Consider the following 25,488-nt stretch of genomic DNA (forward strand, 5'->3'; position numbering starts at 1 on the left):
AAGCAGATAAAAGGCCTGGAGTTGATTTGAGGTGTGGTGCTTGCATTTGGAAGATTTTGCTGTGAAGAAAACATGCGGTCAAAGGAGCTCTCCATGCAGGTGAAACAAGCCATCCTTAAGCTGCGAAAACAGAAAAAACCCATCCGAGAAATTGCTACAATATTAGGAGTGGCAAAATCTACAGTTTGGTACATCCTGAGAAAGAAAGAAAGCACTGGTGAACTCATCAATGCAAAAAGACCTGGACGCCCACAGAAGACAACAGTGGTGGATGATCGCAGAAAAATTTCCATGATGAAGAGAAACCCCTTCACAACAGCCAACCATGAACAACACTCTCCAGGAGGTAGGCGTATCAATATCCAAATCTACCATAAAGAGAAGACTGTATGAAAGTAAATACAGAGGGTTCACTGCACGGTGCAAGCCACTCATAAGCCTCAAGAATGAAAAGATTAGACTTTGCTAAAAAGCATCTAAAAAAGCCAGCACAGTTCTGCAAGAACATTCTTTGGACAGACGAAACCAAGATCAACCTCTACCAGAATGATGGAAAGAAAAAAGTATGGCGAATGCGTGGTACAGCTCATGATCCAAAGCATACCACATCATCTGTAAAACACGGCGGAGGCAGTCTGATGGCTTGGGCATGCATGGCTGCCAGTGGCACTGGGTCACTAGTGTGTATTGATGATGTGACACAGGACAGAAGCAGCCGGATGAATTCTGAGGTATTCAGAGACATACTGTGTGCTCAAATCCAGCCAAATGCAGCCAAACTGATTGGTCGGCGTTTCATAATCATGACCCAAAACATAAAGCCAAAGCAACCCAGGAGTTTATTAAAGCAAAGAAGTGGAATATTCTTGAATGGCCAAGTCAGTCACCTGATCTCAACCCAATTGAGCAGCATTTCACTTGTTAAAGACTACACTTCAGACAGAAAGGCCCACAAACAAACAGCAACTGAAAACCACTGCAGTAAAGGCCTGGCAGAGCATTAAAAAGGAGGAAACACAGCGTCTGGTGATGTCCATGAGTTCAAGACTTCAGGCAGAAAGGGTTTTCAACCAAGTATTAGAAATGAACATTTTATTTACAATTATTTAATTTGTCCAATTACTTTTGAACCCCTGAAATGAAGGGATTGTGTTTAAAAAATGCTTTAGTTCCTCACATTTTTATGCAATCATTTTGTTCAACCCACTGAATTAAAGCTGAAAGTCTGAACTTCAACTGCATCTGAATTGTTTTGTTTAAAATTCATTGTGGTAATGTACAGAACCAAAATTAGAAAAATGTTGTCTCTGTCCAAATATTTATGGACCTAACTGTGTATATACAGTGGTGCTTCAAAGTTTGTGAACCCTTTAGAATTTTCTATATTTCTGCATAAATATGACCTAAAACATCATCAGATTTTCACACAAGTCCTAAAAGTAGATAAAGAGAACCCAGTTAAACAAATGAGACAAAAATATTATACTTGGTCATTTATTTATTGAGGAAAATGATCCAATATTACATATCTGTGAGTGGCAAAAGTATGTGAACCTCTAGGATTAGCAGTTAATTTGAAGGTGAAATTAGAGTCAGGAGTTTTCAATCAATGGGATGACAATCAGGTGTGAGTGGGCACCCTGTTTTATTTCAAGAACAGGGATCTATCAAAGTCTGATCTTCACAACACATGTTTGTGGAAGTGTATCATGGCACGAACAAAGGAGATTTCTGAGGACCTCAGAAAAAGGGTTGTTGATGCTCATCAGACTGGAAAAGGTTACAAAACCATCTCTAAAGAATTTGGACTCCACCAATCCACAGTCAGACAGATTGTGTACAAATGGAGGAAATTCAAGACCATTGTTACCCTCCCCAGGAGTGGTCGACCAACAAAGATCACTCCAAGAGCAAGGTGTGTAATAGTCGGTGAGGTCACAAAGGATCCCAGGGTAACTTCTAAGCAACTGAAGGCCTCTCTCACATTGGCTAATGTTAATGTTCATGAGTCCACCATCAGGAGAACACTGAACAACAATGGTGTGCATGGCAGGGTTGCAAGGAGAAAGCCACTGATCTCCAAAAAGAACATTGCTGCTCATCTGCAGTTTGCTAAAGATCACGTGGACAAGCCAGAAGGCTATTGGAAAAATGTTTTGGACGGATGCGAACAAAATAGAACTTTTTGGTTTAAATGAGAAGCATTATGTTTGGCAAAAGGAAAACACTGCATTTCAGCATAAGAACCTTATCCCATCTGTAAAACATGGTGGTGGTAGTATCATGGTTTGGGCCTGTTTTGCTGCATCTGGGCCAGGATGGCTTGCCGTCATTGATGGAACAATGAGTTCTGAATTATTCCAGTGAATTCTAAAGGAAAATGTCAGGACATCTGTCCATGAACTGAATCTCAAGAGAAGGTGGGTCATGCAGCAAGACAACGACCCTAAGCACACAAGTCATTCTACCAAAGAATGGTTAAAGAAGAATAAAGTTAATGTTTTGGAATGGCCAAGTCAAAGTCCTGACCTTAATCCTATGGAAATGTTGTGGAAGGACCTGAAGTGAGCAGTTCATGTGAGGAAACCCACCAACATGCCAGAGTTGAAGCTGTTCTGTACGGAGGAACGGGCTAAAATTCCTCCAAGCCGGTGTGCAGGACTGATCAACAGTTACCGCAAATGTTTAGTTGCAGTTATTGCTGCACAAGGGGGTCACACCAGATACTGAAAGCAAAGGGTCACATACTTTTGCCACTCACAGATATGTAATATTGAATCATTTTCCTCAATAAATAAATGACCAAGTATAATATTTTTGTCTCATTTGTTTAACTGGGTTCTCTCTATCTACTTTTAGGACTTGTGTGAAAATCTGATGATGTTTTAGGTCATATTTATGCAGAAATATAGACAATTCTAAAGGGTTCACAAACTTTCAAACACCACTGTATATGTTTTCTTGTTTATTTAAAGGTAGAATTAACTAATTTCAGTCATAACATGAAGAACCACATGTCAAAACATGGCAAACATTCAAAAGAAAATGGAAATAACTCTTTTGAGACCCCAAAGAGTCGACTCTCATTGGTGAGCTGAACCAAATGATTTGACTGACTGGAATGAGTTGAAATGGTTCCTCAGGAAACTCCAGCAAAGAGTAGTGTTTCATCCTGGGCCTTCACTGTGCATCGCTCTTAACCAAATAAAACCCAGAGAACTTTAAGATTATGGTTTTCGTACTGGAGGAATTAATTAAAATTACAAACATGCATAATTGCCACTGCAGCTTTTACATTTTATTCACAAATCTTAATCTGTTTTCTAACTATCGGAAGACAAACATCTTTAATGTACAATATAGGAACGTTAGAACAAACAGGACTGCAACAAAGAAAAGACTAAGAAGTAAAAACATTTGTAAAGGTATTACAGGTTTTATCATGTTGATAATGTTTCCTGACACAAACATGCTCTGAAATTGTGGATTCTGCTCAGAGAAATTGCTGGTGTGAAATAAAGTGATGTTTCTTTACAGATGTTGGTGCATTTGTATACATTTGTATTGAACAATGTAACAGAAAAAAAAACCTTTTCTTGTGTCATAACACATAAGAGCCAATCAGGTTTCAGTCTGCAAATGTTTTCTGTGATTGCACCAGTTTACTTAACATTTGATGTATTTCTAATTTACATATTCATAGAATCTGGATTTATTGGTCAAGAAAGTTTTTAGCAGTTCTTTCCCCCCGAAATATCAGAATATTCATTATTGTTACAGTGAGCTAGTTAGTTCATTAGTTAGTTAGTTATGTCGGTACCACACGGATAATTTCACAAACATCACTTTTCTTTGTTATCATTTCAGATAAATGTTTATGAACTTATATATACATATATATATATATATATATATATATATATATATATATATATATATATATATATATATATACACACACACACACACACACACACACACACACACACACACATGCTAACAGTGTGTGTTTCCTATCAGAGAGTAGATAGTGTGAGGCTTAATCTGTACAATTTGTTAAATACACACAATGCAGACTCTCTTTCTCTCTCTGGCCGTGTGTGTGTGTGTGTGTGTGTGTGTGTGTGTGTGTGTGTGTGTGTGTGTGTGTGTGTGTGTGTTTTGTTTTTTTCTGCATTGATAACATTTTAGTCATCGTCCATGCTGCCAAAGAGCTGCTGCTTTACCAAAAGAAGTAAAAACGAGGAGAAAGAACACAATGCATGAGTCTGTGAAATCAATAATAATAATAATAATAATAATAATTATTATTATTATTATTATTATTATTATTATTATAATAAGATTATTAAATTAAGGAAAAAACAGAAGCTTTATTTCTAATTTTGACCTTGTAAAATATTAAAGTGGATTTTGGCGTGATCATCACATCACAGGGAAAAAGAGACAGGTGAAGAAACTGAGGATTAATCTTATTTCACTTAAAAAATAAACAATTTAAACTCCAGAATGGCTCCAGACTGAGCAGTACTATTTAATTGAACTGTGTTTGAGGGTTCAGGATGTTGCCATGACAACCTCAAGACAGCATGACTGTTCCTGTAGCTACATTTTATGACTCATTATTACAACGTTGTATTAATTATATTAAATTTTACTTTAAAAATCAGGCTTCATCGTAAAAACGTAGCTTCCTGCTTTAACTACATCCTTTTTAAGAATGGAATTGTTCTTTCTTTTTTAAGTTCATTTCTATTTTTTAAATTCCATTCTAAAACAAACCCATGTTCCTTTTTAAAACATTGAAAAGTTTCAAACTACTGTATATTGCTGTAATAATGTTTATTTATTTAAAACTAGGCTATATAGTGAAATAAAAATGTCATGCTGTACTTTTAAAAATACTTTAAATCATAGATCTATCTATCTATCTATCTATCTATCTATCTATCTATCTATGGAACGTTTTATTTTAAACATTCGACTCTTAAGAAAACTGTTTGAAAGGTTTAAAATGTCGCATACCACAGTAATTACATTCATATTATTGACTTACTAAGTAATATGGTTTAAAAGGTAAAGATGTAAAAATGAACGAGTGTGTATGTGTAGTGTGTGTACAGTGTGTGTGTGTACAGTGTGTGTGTGTAGTGTGTGTACGTACTGTGTGTGTACAGTGTGTGTGTGTGTACGTACTGTGTGTGTACAGTGTGTGTGTGTACAGTGTGTGTGTATGTACTGTGTGTACAGTGTGTGTGTATTGTGTGTACAGTGTGTGTGTGTACAGTGTGTGTGTGTGTACGTACTGTGTGTGTACAGTGTGTGTGTGTACAGTGTGTGTGTATGTACTGTGTGTACAGTGTGTGTGTATGTACTGTGTGTACAGTGTGTGTGTGTACAGTGTGCATGTGTACAGTGTGTGTACAATGTGTGTGTGTGTACAGTGTGTATGTGTACAGTGTGTGTACAGTGTGTGTGTACAGTGTGTATGTGTACTGTGTGTGTACAGTGTGTGTGTACGTACTGTGTGTGTACAGTGTGTGTGTACAGTGTGTGTGTACAGTGTGTGCACAGTGTGTGTGTGTACAGTGTGTATGTGTACTGTGTGTACAGTGTGTATGTGTACTGTGTGTGTACAGTGTGTGTGTGTGTACAGTGTGTGTGTGTACAGTGTGTATGTGTACAGTGTGTGTGTACAGTGTGTGTGTGTGTACAGTGTGTGTGTGTACAGTGTGTGTACAGTGTGTGTGTATATGTACACAGTGTGTGTGTACAGTGTGTGTGTGTGTGTGTGTACAGTGTGTGTATGTTTACAGTGTGTGTGTGTACAGTGTGTGTACAGTGTGTGTGTATGTGTACAGTGTGTATGTTTACAGTGTGTGTGTGTACAGTGTGTGTACAGTGTGTGTGTGTATGTGTACAGTGTGTGTGTGTACAGTGTGTGTGTACAGTGTGTGTGTGTGCGTACTGTGTGTGTACAGTGTGTGTATGTTTACAGTGTGTGTGTGTGTATGTGTACAGTGTGTATGTTTACAGTGTGTGTGTGTACAGTGTGTGTGTACAGTGTGTGTGTGTATGTGTACAGTGTGTATGTTTACAGTGTGTGTGTACAGTGTGTGTGTGTATGTGTACAGTGTGTGTGTACAGTGTGTGTGTGTGTACGTACTGTGTGTGTACAGTGTGTGTATGTTTACAGTGTGTGTGTGTACAGTGTGTGTGTGTAGTGTGTGTACAGTGTGTGTGTGTGTATGTGTACAGTGTGTGTGTGTGTACGTACTGTGTGTGTACAGTGTGTGTGTGTACAGTGTGTGTGTGTAGTGTGTGTGTGTATGTGTACAGTGTGTGTGTGTGTGTACGTACTGTGTGTGTACAGTGTGTGTATGTTTACAGTGTGTGTGTGTAGTGTGTGTGTGTATGTGTACAGTGTGTGTGTGTGTACGTACTGTGTGTGTACAGTGTGTGTATGTTTACAGTGTGTGTGTGTACAGTGTGTGTGTGTGTAGTGTGTGTACAGTGTGTGTGTGTGTATGTGTACAGTGTGTGTGTGTGTACGTACTGTGTGTGTACAGTGTGTGTGTGTACAGTGTGTGTGTGTAGTGTGTGTGTGTATGTGTACAGTGTGTGTGTGTGTACGTACTGTGTGTGTACAGTGTGTGTATGTTTACAGTGTGTGTGTGTACAGTGTGTGTGTGTGTAGTGTGTGTACAGTGTGTGTGTGTATGTGTACAGTGTGTGTGTGAGAGAGAGAGAGAGTTTGAAGGCTCTGTGATGTCACTCCTCTCAGTAACACCAGTCCAGGAGCCTCGGACGCGCGCGCTGCTTTAATACGCCGTGTCCATGGCAACCAGGAATGAAAGGCGAGTCCTGATGACGCTCCATTTTTGAATTCCAGATTACTCAGCGCGAGAGGAGCACGCGGGTTGGATCGTTACCATGGCGACCTGAACAGTAGCTGGGCGACCTGCATTACTGCAAGCAGCCTCCTACTGAGGACGGAAGTGTGTGTGTGTGTGTGTGTGTGTGTGACGCATATTCATGTGAACAGAGCTCCGTTTATTGCTTTGTACCTTGGAATGCTCATTTGGTCCGGTAATAATAATAATAATAATAATAATAAAGGATGCTGCAGTGAATGAGACGCCTCCTACCAAGTCCGGAAGTGTGAATGAGTGGCGTATTCAGTTATTGAATATGAAATCAGTCGCTGGGTTTAAACACTGATGATGATCCACTGTTTTTTCAAAACGCCTACTACCTAGTAAGGAAGTATGAACTCGAATGTCTCCTCCACTAACTGCAGTGATGACGTAAAAGGCCTCTACACATTTATTAGTAAGCTAGTGCTCGAGTGTGTGTGTGTGTGTGTGTGAGCTGGGTGTGGTTATAAAGTGAGTTCCGTTAGCAGGAAAGGAAAAAGCGCCCTCTCTCTCTCTCTCTCTCTCACACACACACACACTGCGACTGAAAAGGAGAAGAGAGGAAAAACCCAGAAAAAGGGAGAAAAGCGAAAGTTTGCGGGTGAAAGCGCGGAGAGAAACTCGACCTCATCATCGCTGGATGGAGAAGTTGTTGTTTTAGGAGCTGATTGCTGACGTCATATTGTCCTTTTAAAATAAATAGTTTTGAAATAAAATAAAAAAAGAAACAAAGAGGAGCAAAAATGCCGAAAACGGTAAGTGTGAGCACTCAGTCCTGTCTGCAGCCTCTGGCTGGTAATGAAAGCGGAGGGAATCCGGGTCGCCCGGAGCTGGGCTGGGCTGGGCTGGGCTGGAGGCTCTGGATCAGAACCGCACTGCTTTAACCCTCCACAGGCTAAACTAACTCATTCCATTAATCTCGGAGAAAGAATCGCATAAAATCTGAGACTGGGCCAAACTGTAACTTCTTGTTCGAGGATGAGAGAAATCACAGAATTAATATGAAATAAACGCGCATCTCTGAACCCTTTAAAGGTAAATATGATGTTTAGTTGATGAGAGGAACCGATTTAACCCGATATTATTTCAGTAAAGCTGTGAATAAATCGTCGAGAGCTAAAAATAGCGTCCTCCCTTGTCCTTCCGCTTCATCTACAAACCGCCCGTGATGGTTCAGGCTCGGGTTATTCCTTTATTTCTCACTCATTTTCTTTTCTTTTGTCCTCGTCCATTTTAAAGGATCATTAAACTCTCGCGATAAAACGTGACATTTCCTCTCTGATCTCCGTCTCGTGTCTCCTCGCCTGTGTTTCCACTTCAGCTCGGATTCGCAGCTCTGGGTTTCTGTCAGAATGTTTTATTGTTCACGTTTTTGTCATTTTAAAACTGTAACTGAATCCTGTGAAGGTGCTCTCTCTCCGCCTGCATTACACTGAACACAATCTCAGCTGTGGCTCAGAAAAACAACAGCAGCAGCAGCAGCTCGTGTAGCATTTATGCTAATTCTGCTCAGAGCCCTAATTCTCCTCTCAGTGATGAAAGCAGTTCTTTTTCAGTTTTATTCAAATTCACTCACAAAAAAATGAAACGTACTGGATTTGGGTGTGTTTATTTTCGCTTTTGCACAAAGCCCAGCCGCTTTCCCGGTGTGTAAAGGCGGCCGCGGCCGCTCCGGGGCACCGCGGGGATGCTGCTGCTCAGCGCCCACACAGAGGAACCGTTACTCGGTGACAAGGGTTGCCAGATTGGGAGGAACCGCATAGAGACGGACGTTGCCAGATTGAGAGAATATAACATTTTTAATAAACTGGCGTAAATGTGCACTTTAGTGACTCCAGTTCAAGTCCTCTGTCATTATTTCTGCAGTCTTTGCGTGATTTGACGAATTAATGAAGCAAATTTGAAACAGTTAAGGACAAAAAAGTTAAAAAAAATTCCATAGTTTATTTCCATGTCATTACATCAGAACCACACACACACACACACACACACACACGTCACCTCGAACCAAAGCACTCTCAACTTTTTTAACAGGAACTTTTTAAACTTTTGTCGGATGAAACTCTAAACTACTTCCTGTTGGCTCACATCGCTGATTTAGCTCATGGCGGTTGTCTGAAAATCGGTGCACTGAAAAAAGTACCATCACAGATCGGATCTATTTATCTATTAAAAACAACAGTAACGAGAAAAAAAGGCTGTAATTTAGCAATTCTATTTAAAAAACATATCCCATTACAGCTTCTCTAGCAGAAACTCATTTTCATTGAATCTAATCTTTATTATACTTTATTTGAGGTAAACAAAAATTACTTTTTATATAAAAATATTTTAAATAAAATTTTTGTAATAACTGTAAGTTCCACTGACACGTTCTGGTCTGATTAGTGATAACAGACATTGTTGATGAAAACAGCATGTTTAAAGATGGTTGGAAAGTGTTTATTCCCAGTTGAAGTTCAGAACCGATGAGTAGACATGTGCATGAGGATAAAATGTCACAGGAGATTTCGCCCGCCTTTTACGTGCTCAGACATCAAGAGCGTCATATCCTGCTCATGCTTGTGTAGTTCGTTTCGATTTTGTGAAATAGATCCAGCTAAGTTTGTTAGAAAATGTCAAAATACAAGGTGTGTCTGATCACTAACGCTAACTGCAGAAGTAGAACAGCTTTGATAGGATCTCAGAAACCTTTTGACCTGACATGAGCCTCCAGATTTCACACACTTGTCAGGTCATCTCCCGTTTAAAATCTACCACTTCTCCATTTTCCTGGATTAGAAAGTGGAAAATTACAGATCAGCATTTGTAACATGCTTAGTTAATTTTATTTTGAACTTCCATCCAAATGGAATGTTCATTAGATTTATAACAGAATTTTACAGTAGAATCCTGTGAACTCATGTATAGAATATGTGTAGAATGTAAGTGGAGGATTTGTAGAATTTATATATGGAGTGCATGTATAATTTAAGTGTAGAACATCTGTGGAATTTATATATATGGCTTGTGTCAAGTTAAAGTAGTGTATGTGGGGAATTTAAGTAGAGTGTAAAGTAAGAACAGTATGTGTAAAATTTACATATGGAGTGTGTGTGTACAGTTTATGTATCAAGTACGTGTTGAGTTTAGTAGTGTACATGTGATGTATGAAATTAAGTAGAGTATGTGTTGAATTTACGATAATGTGTGTGTAGAATTTATATAGAGTTGTGTAGAATATGTATAGGTGAGAGTTAGAGTGTGTCTTAGCATTTTATATCTGGTGTGCGTGTGTGTTAGGATGCTGTGTAAAGGTTTTAGAGTCGTGTGTGAAGTGTGTGCAAAGGTATTAGGGTGGTGTGTGTGTGTGTGTGTGTGTGTGTGTGTGTGTATATATATATAAAGGTTTTAAGGTTTTGTGTGTGTGTGTGTGTGTGTGTGTAAAGGTTTTAGTGTAGTGTGTGTAAAGGTTTTAGGGTCGTGTGTGTAAAGGTTTTAGTGTAGTGTGTGTAAAGGTTTTAGGGTCATGTGTGTAAAGGTTTTAGTGTAGTGTGTGTATAGGTTTTAGGGTCGTGTGTGTACAGGTTTTAGTTTTATGTGTGTCTGTGTGTGTAAAGGTTTTAGGGTCATGTGTGTAAAGGTTTTAGGATTGTGTGTGCAGTGTGTGTAGTGTGTGTAAAGCTATTAGGGTTGAGTGTGTAGTGAGTGTAAAGCTTTTAGTGTAGTGTGTGTAAAGGTTTTAGGGTCGTGTGTTTAAAGGGTTTAGGGTTGCATGTGTAAAGGCTTTAGTGTGTGTAGTGTGTGTAAAAGTTTTAGGATTGTGTGTGCAGTGTGTGTAGTGTGTGTAAAGCTATTAGGGTTGAGTGTGTAATGTGTGTAAAGGTTTCAGAGTTATGTGTGTAGTGCGTGTAAAGGTTTATGGTCGTGTGTGTAGTGTGTGTAAAGGTTTTAGGGTCATGTGTGTAAAGGTTTCAGGGTTATGTGTGTAGTGCGTGTAAAGGTTTATGATTGCGTGTGTAGTGTGTGTAAAGGTTGTAGGGTCATGTCTGTAGTGTGTGTAGTCTGTGTAAAGGTTTGAGGGTCGTGTGTGTGTAGTGTGTGTCAAGGTTTTAGGGTTGAGTGTGTAGTGTGTGTCAAGGTTTTAGAGTCGTGTGTGAAATGTGTGTAAAGGTATTAGGGTTGTGTGTGTAGTATGTGTAAAGGTTTTAGAGTAGTGTGTGTAGTGTGTGTAAAGGTTTTAGGGTCGTGTGTGTAAAGGTTTTAGTGTAGTGTATGTAAAGGTTTTAGGGTCATGTGTGTAAAGGATTTAGGGTCGCGTGTGTAAAGGTTTTAGTATAGTGTGTGTAAAGGTTTTAGTATAGTGTGTGTAAAGGTTTTAGGATTGTGTGTAAAGGTTCTATTGTAGTGTGTGTAAAGGTTTTAGTATAGTGTGTGTAAAGGTTTTAGGATTGTGTGTGTAAAGGTTCTATTGTAGTGTGTGTAAAGGTTCTATTGTAGTGTGTGTAAAGGTTTTAGTGTAGTGTGTGTAAAGGTTTTAGTATAGTGTGTGTAAAGGTTTTAGTATAGTGTGTGTAAAGGTTTTAGGATTGTGTGTGTAAAGGTTCTATTGTAGTGTGTGTAAAGGTTTTAGGCTCATGTATGTAAAGGTTTTAGAGTCGTGTGTGAAGTGTGTGTAAAGGTATTAGGGTTGTGTGTGTAGTGTGTGTAAAGGTTTTAGGGTAGTGTGTGTAGTGTGTAAAGGTTTTAGTGTAGTGTGTGTGTGTAAAGGTTTTAGTGTAGTGTGTGTGTACAGGTTTTAGTGTAGTGTGTGTAAAGGTTTTAGGGTCGCGTCTGTAAAGGTTTTAGGGTTGTGTGTGTAAAGGCTTTTGTGTAGTGTGTAAAGGTTTTAGTGTATGTAGTGTGTAAAGGTTTTAGTGTAGTGTGTGTAAAGGTTTTAGGGTCACGTCTGTAAAGGTTTTAGGAATATGTGTGTAAAGGCTTTTGTGTAGTGTGTAAAGGTTTTAGTGTGTGTAGTGTGTAAAGGTTTTAGTGTAGTGTGTGTAAAGGTTTTAGCGTAGTGTGTGTAAAGGTTTTAGTGTAGTGTGTGTAAAGGCTTTTGTGTAGTGTGTAAAGGTTTTAGTGTGTGTAGTGTGTAAAGGTTTTAGTGTAGTGTGTGTAAAGGTTTTAGCGTAGTGTGTGTAAAGGTTTTAGTGTAGTGTGTGTAAAGGCTTTTGTGTAGTGTGTAAAGGTTTTAGTGTGTGTAGTGTGTAAAGGTTTTAGTGTAGTGTGTGTAAAGGTTTTAGCGTAGTGTGTGTAAAGGTTTTAGTGTAGTGTGTGTAAAGGCTTTTGTGTAGTGTGTAAAGGTTTTAGTGTGTGTAGTGTGTAAAGGTTTTAGTGTAGTGTGTGTAAAGGTTTTAGGGTCACGTCTGTAAAGGTTTTAGGGTTACGTGTGTAAAGGCTTTTGTGTAGTGTGTAAAGGTTTTAGTGTGTGTAGTGTGTAAAGGTTTTAGTGTAGTGTGTGTAAAGGTTTTAGTGTAGTGTGTGTAAAGGTTTTAGTGTAGTGTGTGTAAAGGCTTTAGTGTAGTGTGTGTAAAGGTTTTAGGATTGTGTGTGCAGTGTGTGTAGTGTGTGTAAAGCTATTATGGTTGAGTGTGTAGTGTGTGTAAAGGTTTCAGAGTTATGTGTGTAGTGCATGTAAAGGGTTATGGTCATGTGTGTAGTGTGTGTAAAGGTTTTAGGGTCATGTGTGTAAAGGTTTCAGGGTTATGTGTGTAGTGCATGTAAAGGTTTATGGTTGTGTGTGTAGTGTGTGTAAAGGTTGTAGGGTCATGTCTGTAGTGTATCTAAAGGTTGTAGGGTCATGTCTGTAGTGTGTGTAGTGTGTGTAAAGTAGGGCTGTAACGATACACCCAACTCACGATTCGATTCGTATTGCGATTTTTGACCCACGATTCGATACGCCCACGATTTTTAAAAAAATGTTTTTTTAAAGTAGTAAATTTGACTTATTAACATTTACTTACTTACATTAACTATTTAATAACAAATAATTCAGACCACTGCAGAGAATGAGTAATATGTATGCAAAAATGAACAAATGTATATCCAAAGATTGTTTTATTTCTCAAAATAATACTGTTGAGCCGGAAGCTCTGTTTTTTTCGGTTCTGAAAAAGTCATTTTTCCAAATCGTGTAAATCCGTTAAGATTTTTTTTGGGGGGGTGGCTCTCTCACTGTCTCACTCTCATAGGGCCAATGATTTTCTGTGATCGCGGAAAACAGATGGAAATTACGGAATTTTTATAGTGAAACATTGCTCGCGTGTCAAAATGTAACTGCCGCAGAAGGCTTCCGCCCAAGCACACATGCCTTCAGTGTTGCCAGATATTGCTAACGTTTTCCATCCCAAAATATGTTCAAAACCAGCCAAAAAGCACCTAAACCCGCCCAATCTGGCAACACTGCATGCCTTTCCGGTCAAGTGATTGTGATTGGCTTGTGGCACACCTAGCCAGCCAATGAGCTGCTTGTTTACAGATTCGCTCCCCGCGTCGCAACCAGAATGGCGACCGCTTAAAAGAAATGAATGCTCTGCCAGTGGCGAGTGTGGACGTTGCGTGACTCGCAGAAGATTGTCGCAGGTCGGCGAAAAAACGACTTACTAATAGATATAAAAAAATAAAAGTAATTTAAGTAAGTTTAAAATGTAATTTAAATAAAAAGTAAAGTATTCATAAATTGAAGTTTGGAAGCGCCTCTGTTTTTGGGCTGAGGAGACGTTTGAAAGGGTGTACCGCGATTCTGCCTTCTTGTATCGCGATACGGATCATGGCTCTGCGTATCGCGATTTCGATTTCGATACGCATATCGTTACAGCCCTAGTGTAAAGGTTTGAGGGTCATGTCTGTAGTGTGTGTAAAGGTTGTAGGGTCATGTGTGTGGGGTGTCTAAAGGTTGTAGGGTCATGTCTGTAGTGTGTGTAAAGGTTGGTTCTGGGTTCGAACCTCGTGGCCGACGGGATCCTTTCTGTGCGGAGTTTGCATGTTCTCCCTGTGTCTGCGTGGGTTTCCTCCGGGTGCTCCGGTTTCTCCCACATGGGGCCACTGTAATTGGCACAAGCTGCCATGGTTTCCCAGCCATAATGTATGTACATATATAGATCTTGCTATGGCAAAGCTAATAAATAATTTAAAAAATGTAATCAGGTTGTAGGGTCATGTGTGTAGTGTGTGTAAAGGTTTTAGGGTTGTGTGCGTAGTGTGTGTAAAGGTTGTAGCGTCATGTGTGAAGTGTGTGTAAAAGTTGTAGCGTCATGTGTGAAGTGTTTGTAAAAGTTGTAGGGTCATGTGAGTAGTGTGTGTAACGGTTTTAGGGTCGTGTGAGTAGTGTGTGTAGTGTGTGTAATGGTTTTAGGGTCATGTGAGTAGTGTGTGTAGTGTGTGTAATGGTATAAGGTTTTTGTGTGTAGTGTGTGTAACGGTATTAGGTTTGTGTGTGTAATGTATGTAAAGGTTGTAGGGTCATGTGTGTAGTGTGTGTAAAGGTATTACAGTAGAATACCTTGACACACATTAGGGTTGTGTGTTTAGTGTGTGTAAAGGTTGTAGCGTCATATGTGTAGTGTGTGTAAAGGATGTAGGGTCATGTGTGTAGTGTGTGTAAAGGTTGTAGCATCGTGTGTAGTGTGTGTAAAGGTTGTAGCGTTGTATGTAGTGTGTGTAAAGGTTGTAGCGTGGTGTGTAGTGTGTGTAAAGGTTGTATTGTCATGTGAGTAGTGTGTGTAGTGTTTGTAACAGTGTTAGGGTCGTGTGTGTAGTGTGTGTAACTGTACAAGGTTTCTGTGTGTAGTGCGTGTAAAGGTTGTAGGGTCGTGTGTAGTGTGTGCAAAGGTTTTAAGGTCATGTGTGTAGTGTGTGTAAAGGTTTTAAGGTTGTGTGTGTAAAGGTTTTAAGGTTGTGTGTATAGTGTGTGTAAAGGTAATAGGTTTGTGTGTGTAGTGTGTGTATTGTATCTAAAGGTATTAGGGTTTAGTGTATGTAACGGTATTAGGTTTGTGTGTAGTGTGTGTAAAGGTTTTAGGGTTGTGGTGTGTAGTGTGTGTAAAGGTTTTAGAGTCTTGTGAGTAGTGTGTGTAGTGTGTGTAATGGTATTAGGTTTGTGTGTGTAGTGTGTGTAACAGTTTTAGGGTCGTGTCAGTGGTGTGTGTAAAGGTTTTAGGGTCGTGTGTGTAGTGTGTGTAACGGTATTAGGTTTGTGTGTGGAGTGTGCTTAAAGGTTTTAGGTTCGTGTGTGCGTGTGTGTGTGTGTAAAGGTATTGTGGTTGTGTGAGTAGTGTGTTTAAAGTTTTTACAGTCATGTGTGTGTAAAGGTTTTAGGGTCGTGTGTAGTGTGTGTGTGTGTAAAGGTATCGTGGTTGTGTGTGTAGTGTGTTTAAAGTTTTTACAGTCATGTGTGTGTAAAGGTTTTAGGGTCGTGTGTGTGTGTGTGTGTGTAAAGGTATTGTGGTTGTGTGTGTAGTGTGTTTAAAGTTTTTACAGTCGTGTGTGTGTAAAGGTTTTAGGGTCGTGTGTAGTGTGACTAAAAGTGTTAGGGTTGTGTGTGTTGTATGTTTAAAGGTATTAGGTTCGTGTGTGTGTGTGTGTGTGTGTGTGTGTGAGAAAGTGTTAGGGTCGTGTATGTGTGTAGTGTGTGTGAAGGTTTTAGGGTTGTGTGTGTGTGTTTGAACGTTTTAGGGTCATGTGTGTGTATGTGTGTGTGTGTGAAGGTTTTAGGGTTGTGTGTGTGTGTAGTGTGTGTAAAGTTTTTTGGGTCGTGTGTGTGTGTGTGTGTGTGTGTGTGTGTGTGTGTGAGAAAGTGTTAGGGTCGTGTGTGTGTAGTGTGTGTAAAGTTTTTTGGGTTGTGTGTGTGTGTTTCAGGGATCATGTGTCTGTCTGCCTGTCTTTCTTAGAGTCTCCCCCAGTGACTCAAGGCTTCTTTGCTGAACTCACTTCCTGTTTCACCGTTTCCTGTTCTGCGTCGCTGCATAGTGCCTTATTTGGAGTTTCACAGAGCACACACACACACTGAATGGTGAATGCTGGCGCCTTGTCCTCTAAATTTGCCCCAAATTAATCTCTCTCTTTCTCTCTCTCTCTTAAACCTTCCCCCATGTGATCAGTAATATCCTGCTTTCTGATTGGCTGATAGGTGTGTGTTGGTTTCTCCCGGGTTTTAAATCAGTGCTGCTCCAATGTGACAGTTTTAGAGTTCTGGACTCTGATTGGTCAGAAGGTGTTGATTGATTTTCTAAAACAGCAGCTCTGACTGTAGTGTTGTGGCAACAAATCACAGGTTTATATTCACGCCCTCCTTCTAATACATTACTGTTTCTATAGCAACAACGTTTATGCCACATGTGTGGAAGGAGTCTTCAGTGTGACCGCTGTGTAACAGTCAGGGTGAAGCTAGAACTTTAAAGCAGATACGCAGAGCCTTTATTTTTAAATAAGTTCCTGAGTGGATAGTATCTCCATCCTTGACTCTTGTATGCTGCATAAATGGGAATAAAAAAAAATATTTTTGAGAGTTAAAATCGACCGCAAAGTTGTGATTGGCGCTGCCCCGCTGAGCCAGCCAGCCCTGAGCGCGTGACGTCACAGTGGGAACCGGTTTTAAGGCCGAGGCCTTTTACAGCTATAGACCAAAGTCATATAAATAACAATTTATGGTGAAAGTAAGAAATCCCGTTACCGACTCGCTCAGCTAAGACTGATTTGACTTCATTGATTGTGGGTTGACTCTCATTAAAACAGGATGGGTGTTATAACTTATGCAATGAACATGTACACGCATGCATTTTCACTGATAAAACGCAAAAGACTAATTAAATAATCAGATGAACTGAGACAATCACATTCTGAAGCAAATTAAATAATCTTATACCGCTAACTTAAACACACAATACAAGTTACATGGATTAATCTAAACGCAGGGAAACAACTGGTTTTTGTTGTTTTGTATCCAAATGAGAGTCGGAGCTTACCCGTCTGTGTTCTCGCGTCTTGAAGGCCGACCTTGTAGCCAATTGTTTTGGAAACAATCTGACTTTCAGTTCTTCGTTCAGTTCTCTGTTCATTCGCTTCTTCCACGTAAGGGCGAGATGGCAGCGATATCCAGTTTAGAAATCAGACGGCTGCTCCACTCATTCACCATTTTCTCCATACTGAGTACTCCGCCATTACTGCTGGGCTCAGGCAATTACTAAAACCCGGGACAGAACGGGACGTCACCGGTTTTAGCAACAACCGCGGGGAGGTCACTGCCTGAGCGATATGTCCCGTCCTGTTCCATCCTGGGTTTTACCAACAACCCTCAGCTCACTCCGGGAGGACTGGTGCAACTGAACTTACTTTCCTTTTAAAAAAATAAATAAATAAAACAAATACTTTCCTTTCTTGTAATTTTCTTTTCCTTTAATTGTTGGTACTGCACCCTCTTTCAATCCGGGCTTATAGCCGACGCTCCTCAACAGATCAGAGGTCTCGTACGAGTCTTCAGTAAAATGTGCAGATCAGAGGAGAGACCACTTCGTAGGCGCCCAATGTGCCCGTGAACTTCTCACAAAATGCGTCCAAATCTTTGCAGTTTGAACATTCTTGGGCTGTGAATGCAACGTAAATCCACCTCCTGTCGTGTTGCTGCACCGGCCAGCAACACATCTACGTGGCATGGCGATAAATTAGCTCAAAATGGAGGATCGGAGTTGCAGTCAGCTCTGTGTTTTAGTATAGCGGAGATGGCAATGAGACCGATAGACTTCCTGCTGTGACGTTATGGACGTCAAGGTCATTCACTCAGACCGCTACCTATATAAATCACTTTAATCGTAAAAATTACTATATTAGATTTATTGTTAACGCTTAAAACTATTCCTGTGCCATTCTTGAGGTCTCAAGGCATTTATAAACGAAAGTGAGGCCATGGCTCTGCATATCTGCTTTAAGTTTTCTGACATCTTCAGGATAGAGGAGTTTACACTTCTTCTTCTTGGTTTCTCAGTAACATGATGGAGGAAGCTGTGATTCTGAAGCTCTTAAAGGAATGGCTGGGAATTATTTAGTTAAACGTAATGATATATGGATAAAAAGTTAATGATGTCATTCTTAAATCAATAATAAATTGTACTGACTTTGAATAAAACAATCTTCATTTATCTTGCGCGTGCGCACACACACACACACACACACACACACACACACACACACACACACACACACACACACAGTGTTTTATTACTTTAAGGCTCTTCAGTGTCGTGATTATTTTATAAAAACAATGATTATGGAAAGAAATTCTTGTTTTTGGACTTTTGGACCTGATTATGGACTAAACAAAAATGTCTAGGAGAAAGTCATGGGGGGAATTAAACACACACACACACACACACACACACACACACACACACACACACACACACACACACACACACTTTGTGTAAGATTAACGAGCTTTAATAAAGCAGCGCTGTAGGCTTCTGGGAGAACTTTCTGGACTCTTCACATATCAGAATGGAGGAACTTCTATACTGCGCTGCTAACACTGAAGCCGTGAGTCTAAGTGTGTGTGTGTGTGTGTGTGTGTGAGTTGTACTGTAAATGAAAATCGTTTTATTCAAAGTCAGGACAATGTTTTATGATGATGTTACAAAAGCTAATCCTGAGTCTCTGTAGAATGCTAACTGTAATGACTCACAGATTGTTAGCGAGCTAATTTTAATTTTTACTTTTAGCTCGCTGTGCTAGGTGGCTAGTTGAAGCTGTTAAGTTGATGTTTTTGAGTAGATATCAATAATGTTGTTGGTTAAACATGAGTCAGTAGCAGATTCTACAGAAATAATATCACGTTTTGATCATTGTTCCAAGTCAAAAGCGTTGACGTGTAAAAAATTTGTAACAATTTTTTATCACGGTGATATTTAACGTTTATTTAAGAATCCTATTTGTTTTTGAGTTGTATCTATAGCTACTAATTACTAAAACTCGCCAGTTTTTTGTTCATATTTTGTGAAATATTTTATGTCTAACATTTGTTTTGTAATGTTTTTGTGTTACAGGTTTTATATATTGATATATTTCTAAATGTATTATTTTGATCATGTTTGATGAAAAACAGTTTTTTTCCCCCACAAAGTCTCAATTTTAAGCATCCAGAGCTACAATAAAACAAACAAGCTCCTCATTAGGGGCGGGGCAATGTGGCAAAAAATATATTATCACAATTCTTAAAGGCATTTCTCTGAAAAACCAGATTCGTATAAAAATAATTAGGTTTGATTTTTTTAAATAAGAAATTTCTAACATTCTAAAAAAATAGTTTTATGGTATTAATTTAATGTCTACAAACATAATTATTTTTTTTATTTAAACAAATAGCATTTTAATTATTAAAAACCACAGAGAAAGAAAAAAACTGAAACATTTTACCATTCTGAAGTTCAAGTACAAAATCAGCTGCCTGGTTGGTTTGTAATAAATCATTATTTTGAGTAAAATGAACTCATGATATTCACGATATCTCAGGAAAGCATATTTTGTGACCGAATGTATCACCATATCGATTTTACATCATCAGATCGCCCAGTTTTACTTTACATCCCTGAGGATAATAAATCTGATCTACAGAGCAAGCGAGGCGAGTTAGTTCGCTGATACGAGCTGAGACTGTTGAGCGTTGTCATGGTTACAGCTGGGGAGTCACATCACATGAGACGCTTTGGTCATGTTAGTTCATTAAAAAAATACACAAAAAGTGTGAAAAATGTATTGAACTCATGATGTTGAGACACAATCTTTTTGTTGTGCCTTGTAAGGGCTTTAAAAATCAGCATAAATGTGTGTGTGTGTGTGTGTGTGTGTGTGTGTGTGTGTGTGTGTGTGTGTGTGTGTGAGCTTGACAGAGGGCTGAGCGAATGTGCTAAGAATAGCACCAGAAACTCTGGTGGCCTCGCAGTTCGGACCACACCCATCACACACACACACCCTAAGCAGAAGTGGACACTCATAGTGAGTGTTTGATGAAGAAATAAACTATTTTTTACCCTGAAACCGCCCTGAAGAGAGAGAGAGAGAGAGAGAGAGAGATGAGAGATGGGACGGATTTTCACTTCACAAGTGAACCATGAATCCATTTCAGATTTTATTTCTCTTATTTTCTTTAGATTTTCAGTGTCAGTGCAACTTTACTGTGTTATTCATAGATTACTGACCGCATGTAGAGAAACAAGATTAAAAAGGGTGAGACAGAGAGTGAGACAGGGCAGATGATGAGGCAGAATCAATGGAGGAAAAAGGGGAAGGAGAGAGAGAGAGAGAGAGAGAGAGATGATGTCAGATAATGATGAGGTTATAACCAGATGAGATGAATTTTCCAAACTTGTGGAAATAAAACATTGTGAGAGACAGACAGACAGACAGACAGACAGACAGACAGACAGACAGACAGGACTAGGGAGTGTGAAACAGACGCATACAGGCAAGGAAAAGACAGTGGGTGAGACAGAGAGGACTAGAGAGAGTCAGACAGGTAAAAAGGACTTGAAAAAGTGAGACAGAGGATTAAAGAGAGTAAGATTTAGAGGTCTAGTGAGAGTGAGACAGGTAGAGGACCATTACACACACCTACGGAGAGAGAGAGAGTTTCCTGTCATTTCATTGTACAGTAGAAAGATGAATCAGACAGAATGATGTCACACAGAATTCAGCGTTGTGAATGGTCAGCTGATAATAAAAATCTTTTAACATCCAACAATATTTAACCCACACAGTGTGTGTGTGTGTGTGTGTGTGAGATCAGTGTTACATCAGCAAAGTGGAACAGGGAGAGAACACGAAGAACTTTCTCACTGATTCACTACCACTCCCCTCTCTCTCACTTCCTGTCTCACTCTCTGTATGTCTGTCTCCCTGTCTCTCTCTGCCTTACTGTCTGCTTCATTCTCTCTCCTGCTGCGTCCCTCAGTCTCTCTTTCTCCCTCCCTGTCTGGTTTATTTTCTTTGTCTGTCTCTCTATCTGTCTTTTGTCTTCCTTCTTTTCCCCCCTCACTTTATCGCTTTGTTTGTGTTTCTCCCGTCCTCTCTCTTTCCTGCTTTCTCTCTCCCTCTCTTTCTGTTTCTCAGTATTTCTAATTATGTTATTATCAATTACATCATGATGAACACAAAAAAGACCCTAACTGTGTGTGTGTGTGAGAGAGAGACCATGAAACTCCCTACACACTCTGAATAAGCGGGAGGGGGATGAGTGGAGTGTGTGTGTGGGGGGGGTCTATAATCAGGCTCACAGTGTGTAGATAAAGCGAGGCATTGTGGTCTGGCAGCACACACACACACACACACACACACAGCGCTTTGAGCTCGTTCACATGCACTGCTGTGTTTAATCAGTAACACTGACTGACACGTTATGATCCACGTTTCTGCGTATCGGAACTTAATAAAATAAAGTGTGTTTACAGTCTCCTCATACTGGTGGCTCTATTTAATGACTGATAACACACACACACACACACACACACACATGGAAGGTTTCTCAGTGACCTGACTTAGCAGTAGGGTAACACTGAGACATCTGCACAGCAGCACAGACAGGAAGTGTGCGACAGAAATGTAGAGCAGAGTGAGAACACTTCCTGTCTCTCAGCACTGTGATATTAGCTGTATTAGCCTTCAGTGTTTACACACACACACACACACACACACACACACACACACACATTGCTTAATGCCAGTACTTTGTGTGTGTGTACAGGACCAGTAAACTTGTGTTCTGACCCTGAACATTCAGAACGTTGATATTCTGGTGAGATGTTGTTGGAATCTAACATTCTTGCAAATCATGCACATCGGCTGACCTGCTAGCTAGCTAACATGCTAACTCAAGGAAATTACCAAGAGACCAAGATGGTGAAAAATACCCATAATGCACTCTAGTTGTAGTGAATATGGCTTACAGCTTGGGACACGCCCACTGTGAAAGTATTTATAGTGAATAGGGTGTGTGGTTTGGGACACGCCCACAGTGGCCTGCCGGTGCAGTTAAAGGTATTTGCTGTAGTCTGGTGCACTACAGTGCTAATTTGTACACAGTGTCAGGTTGTTGTTGATTTCCTGCAGTGACAGGAAGTGATTTGTGATTGGCTGATGGTGCGGCAGCAGGATATGGTGTGGAGTTCATGGTGCAGCAAGGAGAGGACGTGATTCTCTCAGCTTCCTCCCATTGTCTTTATATTACACAGAATTCCACAGCGTGATCAATCATGTTAGCACAGCGAGACTCCCCGAGGAGCCGAGAGTACCAGGCACACACACACTAATCCCTCACACTCCTTCACACTGAAATATTTGTTTCAGATAAACACACATTGCTCCATCAGGTGAGGAGTTTTACTGATAAAACCTGAATCTCTTGGTTTTTTTCAGTCCTCAGAACACTTTCGCATGTGTTTTGGTTTTCTTTTCTTTCTTTCTCTCTCAGTTGTTTAAAAAGGACAATTTTTAACTTGGGCCCTTTTTTTTTTGAGTGGAGTCAGGAGGTTGCATGGTCAAGAAAAAAACTTTTTTTTCAATCATATTTTTGCCAGTCATTCATCCAGTAATTCACAATTATTCATCAAACTTTTGGAACCAAAATATTTCAATGAATTTTTGTTTTGAATTCAAATGTAATTGTATCATTTAAAAAACCCCATAAGCTAATTTAATTGCGTTTTAATATTTCCAATGCTGAGTAAAAACAAAATTAAACTATATACATAAAAATAATTTATTATAAATATTACAATAATAAATAATAAAAATAAATCAATTTCATTTGTGTTTGAGTTATATTTAATTCATTAATTGAGCTCACAATTAAAATGCTAATTAATTATTCTGGTGAAACATCTATTTATTTATTTGTTTGTTTGTTTATCTATCTCTCTCTTTTTTCAGATCAGTGTTCGTGTGACTACGATGGATGCGGAGCTGGAGTTCGCCATCCTGCACAGCACCACCGGCAAACAGCTTTTTGATCAGGTGTGTGTGAGCTCCAGAATTATTGGCCGTATCAGTAATGATGGGCAAAAATAAAAATGATGTAAAACATTGTTTTGTAATTTTTTTTTGTCAATACAGCAGATATCTAACACAAGTAAATTTACTCTACATAAATAAATTCAACTGGTGTTCATTTTTGATCCATGTTTTTATTTCTTCTGATAATAAATCTGCTTCAGTGGAAGGTTAGAGTTCATTATTTTCCCAAAATGTTTTGCTTAAGCCCACCTTTTGTGGGGGTGCCAATACTTTCAAGGCTTACAGCGTAATCATGACTCAAGTGTAAAATTTGACTTGTGGTGATGAGAAGCGAGTGGGTGTGAACGGCATGACAGTCATGTCAACGTTTCTCCACAGTCTCCGCCCACACCGTTGTTTTCCAGAGTCTCTTTCTTGATGTAGCTCCACCCACTCGGTCGCTTGATTGGCGTTTTGAGTGAGTAATAGAGCGGTGTTGTGTTTAATCCTGTGATTCCGACTCATTTTCAGTGATTTATTGAGCATTTTGTCATGATTTTGTAATTTTAGTGGTCTAAAGGTTTTGGAGTTACTTTGAGAGGGTCTCAGTAATTCTTGGAGAGGTTTTTATATTTAATTGAGTGGCTCTTTGAGAAACTTTCAAAATTCAAGACTTTGTCATGATTTATTGAAGGTTTTAATTGCTTTGGAAAGCTTTAGTGATTGATTGAAGTTGTTTTGAGATGTTTCTGAAGTTGATGTTGAGTGAGTGAGTGTTGAAGGGTTTATTACATGGTTTGAATGTTTGTGTGATTTTAGTGACTTTAGCTTTTCGTGTTTTTTTTTTCCAGGAGCTTTGAGTGTTTCAGTGAGTGAGATTAAGGATTTAATATTTTCATGTTTTTAGTGCTTTCCTGAGTAACGAACGATTAGTTTTTGTTGGTGATGTACTGAGTGGTTAGGTTAGATTAGATTGGATTGGATTTGGAGTTTTGATGAGATTTTGTCGCTGTGGTTGAAGGTTTCTCAGAGGTTTGAAATGATCTGTGTGATTTTTCACTCCAGCAGATAAACTGGAGTAGCTTTCACTGTTAATGCTGCTTTGGAAACCCCCCCAGTTTCTCTCTATTACACACACACACTCTCTCTCTCTCTCTCTGAGGGTGTGTGTTCATTATTAGGGAACTTTAGCTGTTTTTCATAGATTGTAAATTGTTTGTTTAAAAGGAAGTCTGTGTTTCTCTCTCGTCTCCTCCCTACAATTGTCTTCCCCTTTTTCCATCCACATGCCAGTCTTCTCTCTGTCCTCAGGCTCCTTGTCCTCATCCCCCCTTGCCGTCCCTCCCCTCGTTTTCCGAGCGCTCTTACTCATTCTGCCCGTCGCCTCGCTGAAATACCTCGCTCTTTAACATGATAATGAGACGCTTTGTTCAGCGCAACCTTTCATTTCTCGCCCTCTCACACACAAACACACACACACAGTAACTGAGACAGACAGACAGATAGATGGAGAGAAAAAAGACAGACAGAAAGAGATACAGAAACAGAGAGAAAGAAAGAAGGGGAGCAAGGAAGGACAGAGAGACAGACAGATGAAAGTGACAGACAGAGAGAGAGAGAGAGAGAGATATCTCAGGTTGTGTTAGCTAGTTAGCGAGTATGTTTGAACCTGACAGGATTTCTGACAGGATTTTTAAGCTACACCTGTAAAACTAGCTAACAGTATTTATCCTTTCAGATAACTAGTTTTATATTATTATTAATTATTTATTTTACTTCATTTTAATACTTTACAGAGTGATGTTAGCTAACTGCTCGGCTAGCTAGCTGTTTAGCCGTTTGTGTTTAACAACTTCTGTGCAATGCTAGCCAGCTAGGCTTCCTGTTGTAGTGCTAGCTAGCTTATTTATTAGCAAGCTAACAACAAGAAAGCAAGCTTTGAGTCGTATCATGACTATAGTGAGCGAGTATTGTGACTATAGTGAGCAAGTATTGTGAGTGCAGTGAGCAAGTATTGTGAGTACAGTGAGCGAGTATTGTGAGTATAGTGAGCGAGTATTGTGACTATAGTGAGCGAGTATTGTGAGTACAGTGAGCGAGTATTGTGAGTATAGTGAGCGAGTATTGTGAGTACAGTGAGCGAGTATTGTGAGTGAAGTGAGCGAGTATTGTGAGCACAGCGAGCGAGTATTGTGACTACAGTGAGCGAGTACTGTGACCATGGCGAGTGAGTGAAGTGAGTGAGTATTGTGAGTAAAGTGAGCGGGTATTGTGAGTGCAGTGAGCGGGTATTGTGAGTGTGGTGAGCGAGTATTGTGAATACAGTGAGCGAGTATTGTGAGTATGATGGCGATGTGAGGTCAGCATGTGAGTGAGAGAAACACAGTGATGAAAAATGTGTTTACTGAGCGCATTTAAACACAGCTGGCATTTTCACCATCTGTCACAGGTTCAGTCCATCCCCCATCCTCACTCATCTCTCTCTTTCACACACACACACACACACACACCTTTCTCTCTGTGTCTCTTCCTTTTTATTTCTCGTGTGTGTGTGAACACTTATACCATGACTCAGCAC

At 39.6% G+C, this 25,488-nt stretch overlaps 1 protein-coding gene across 1 annotated transcript in view; it reads left to right on the top strand.

The window, feature by feature from the left end:
• The first annotated feature begins 7,407 nt into the window (after nt 1–7,407).
• Nucleotides 7,408–25,488, top strand: part of msna (moesin a) — a 35,170-nt gene continuing 17,089 nt past the window's right edge. The window contains exons 1-2 of the mRNA XM_060913004.1: nt 7,408–7,672; nt 22,848–22,931. Of these exons, the coding sequence (XP_060768987.1) occupies nt 7,661–7,672; nt 22,848–22,931 (96 nt within the window). The 5' untranslated portion in view covers nt 7,408–7,660. The remainder of the gene's footprint in view (nt 7,673–22,847; nt 22,932–25,488) is intronic.

Source organism: Neoarius graeffei, chromosome 28 (assembly GCF_027579695.1).
Source record: "Neoarius graeffei isolate fNeoGra1 chromosome 28, fNeoGra1.pri, whole genome shotgun sequence".
In the NCBI taxonomy this organism is placed as follows: Eukaryota; Metazoa; Chordata; class Actinopteri; order Siluriformes; family Ariidae; genus Neoarius; species Neoarius graeffei.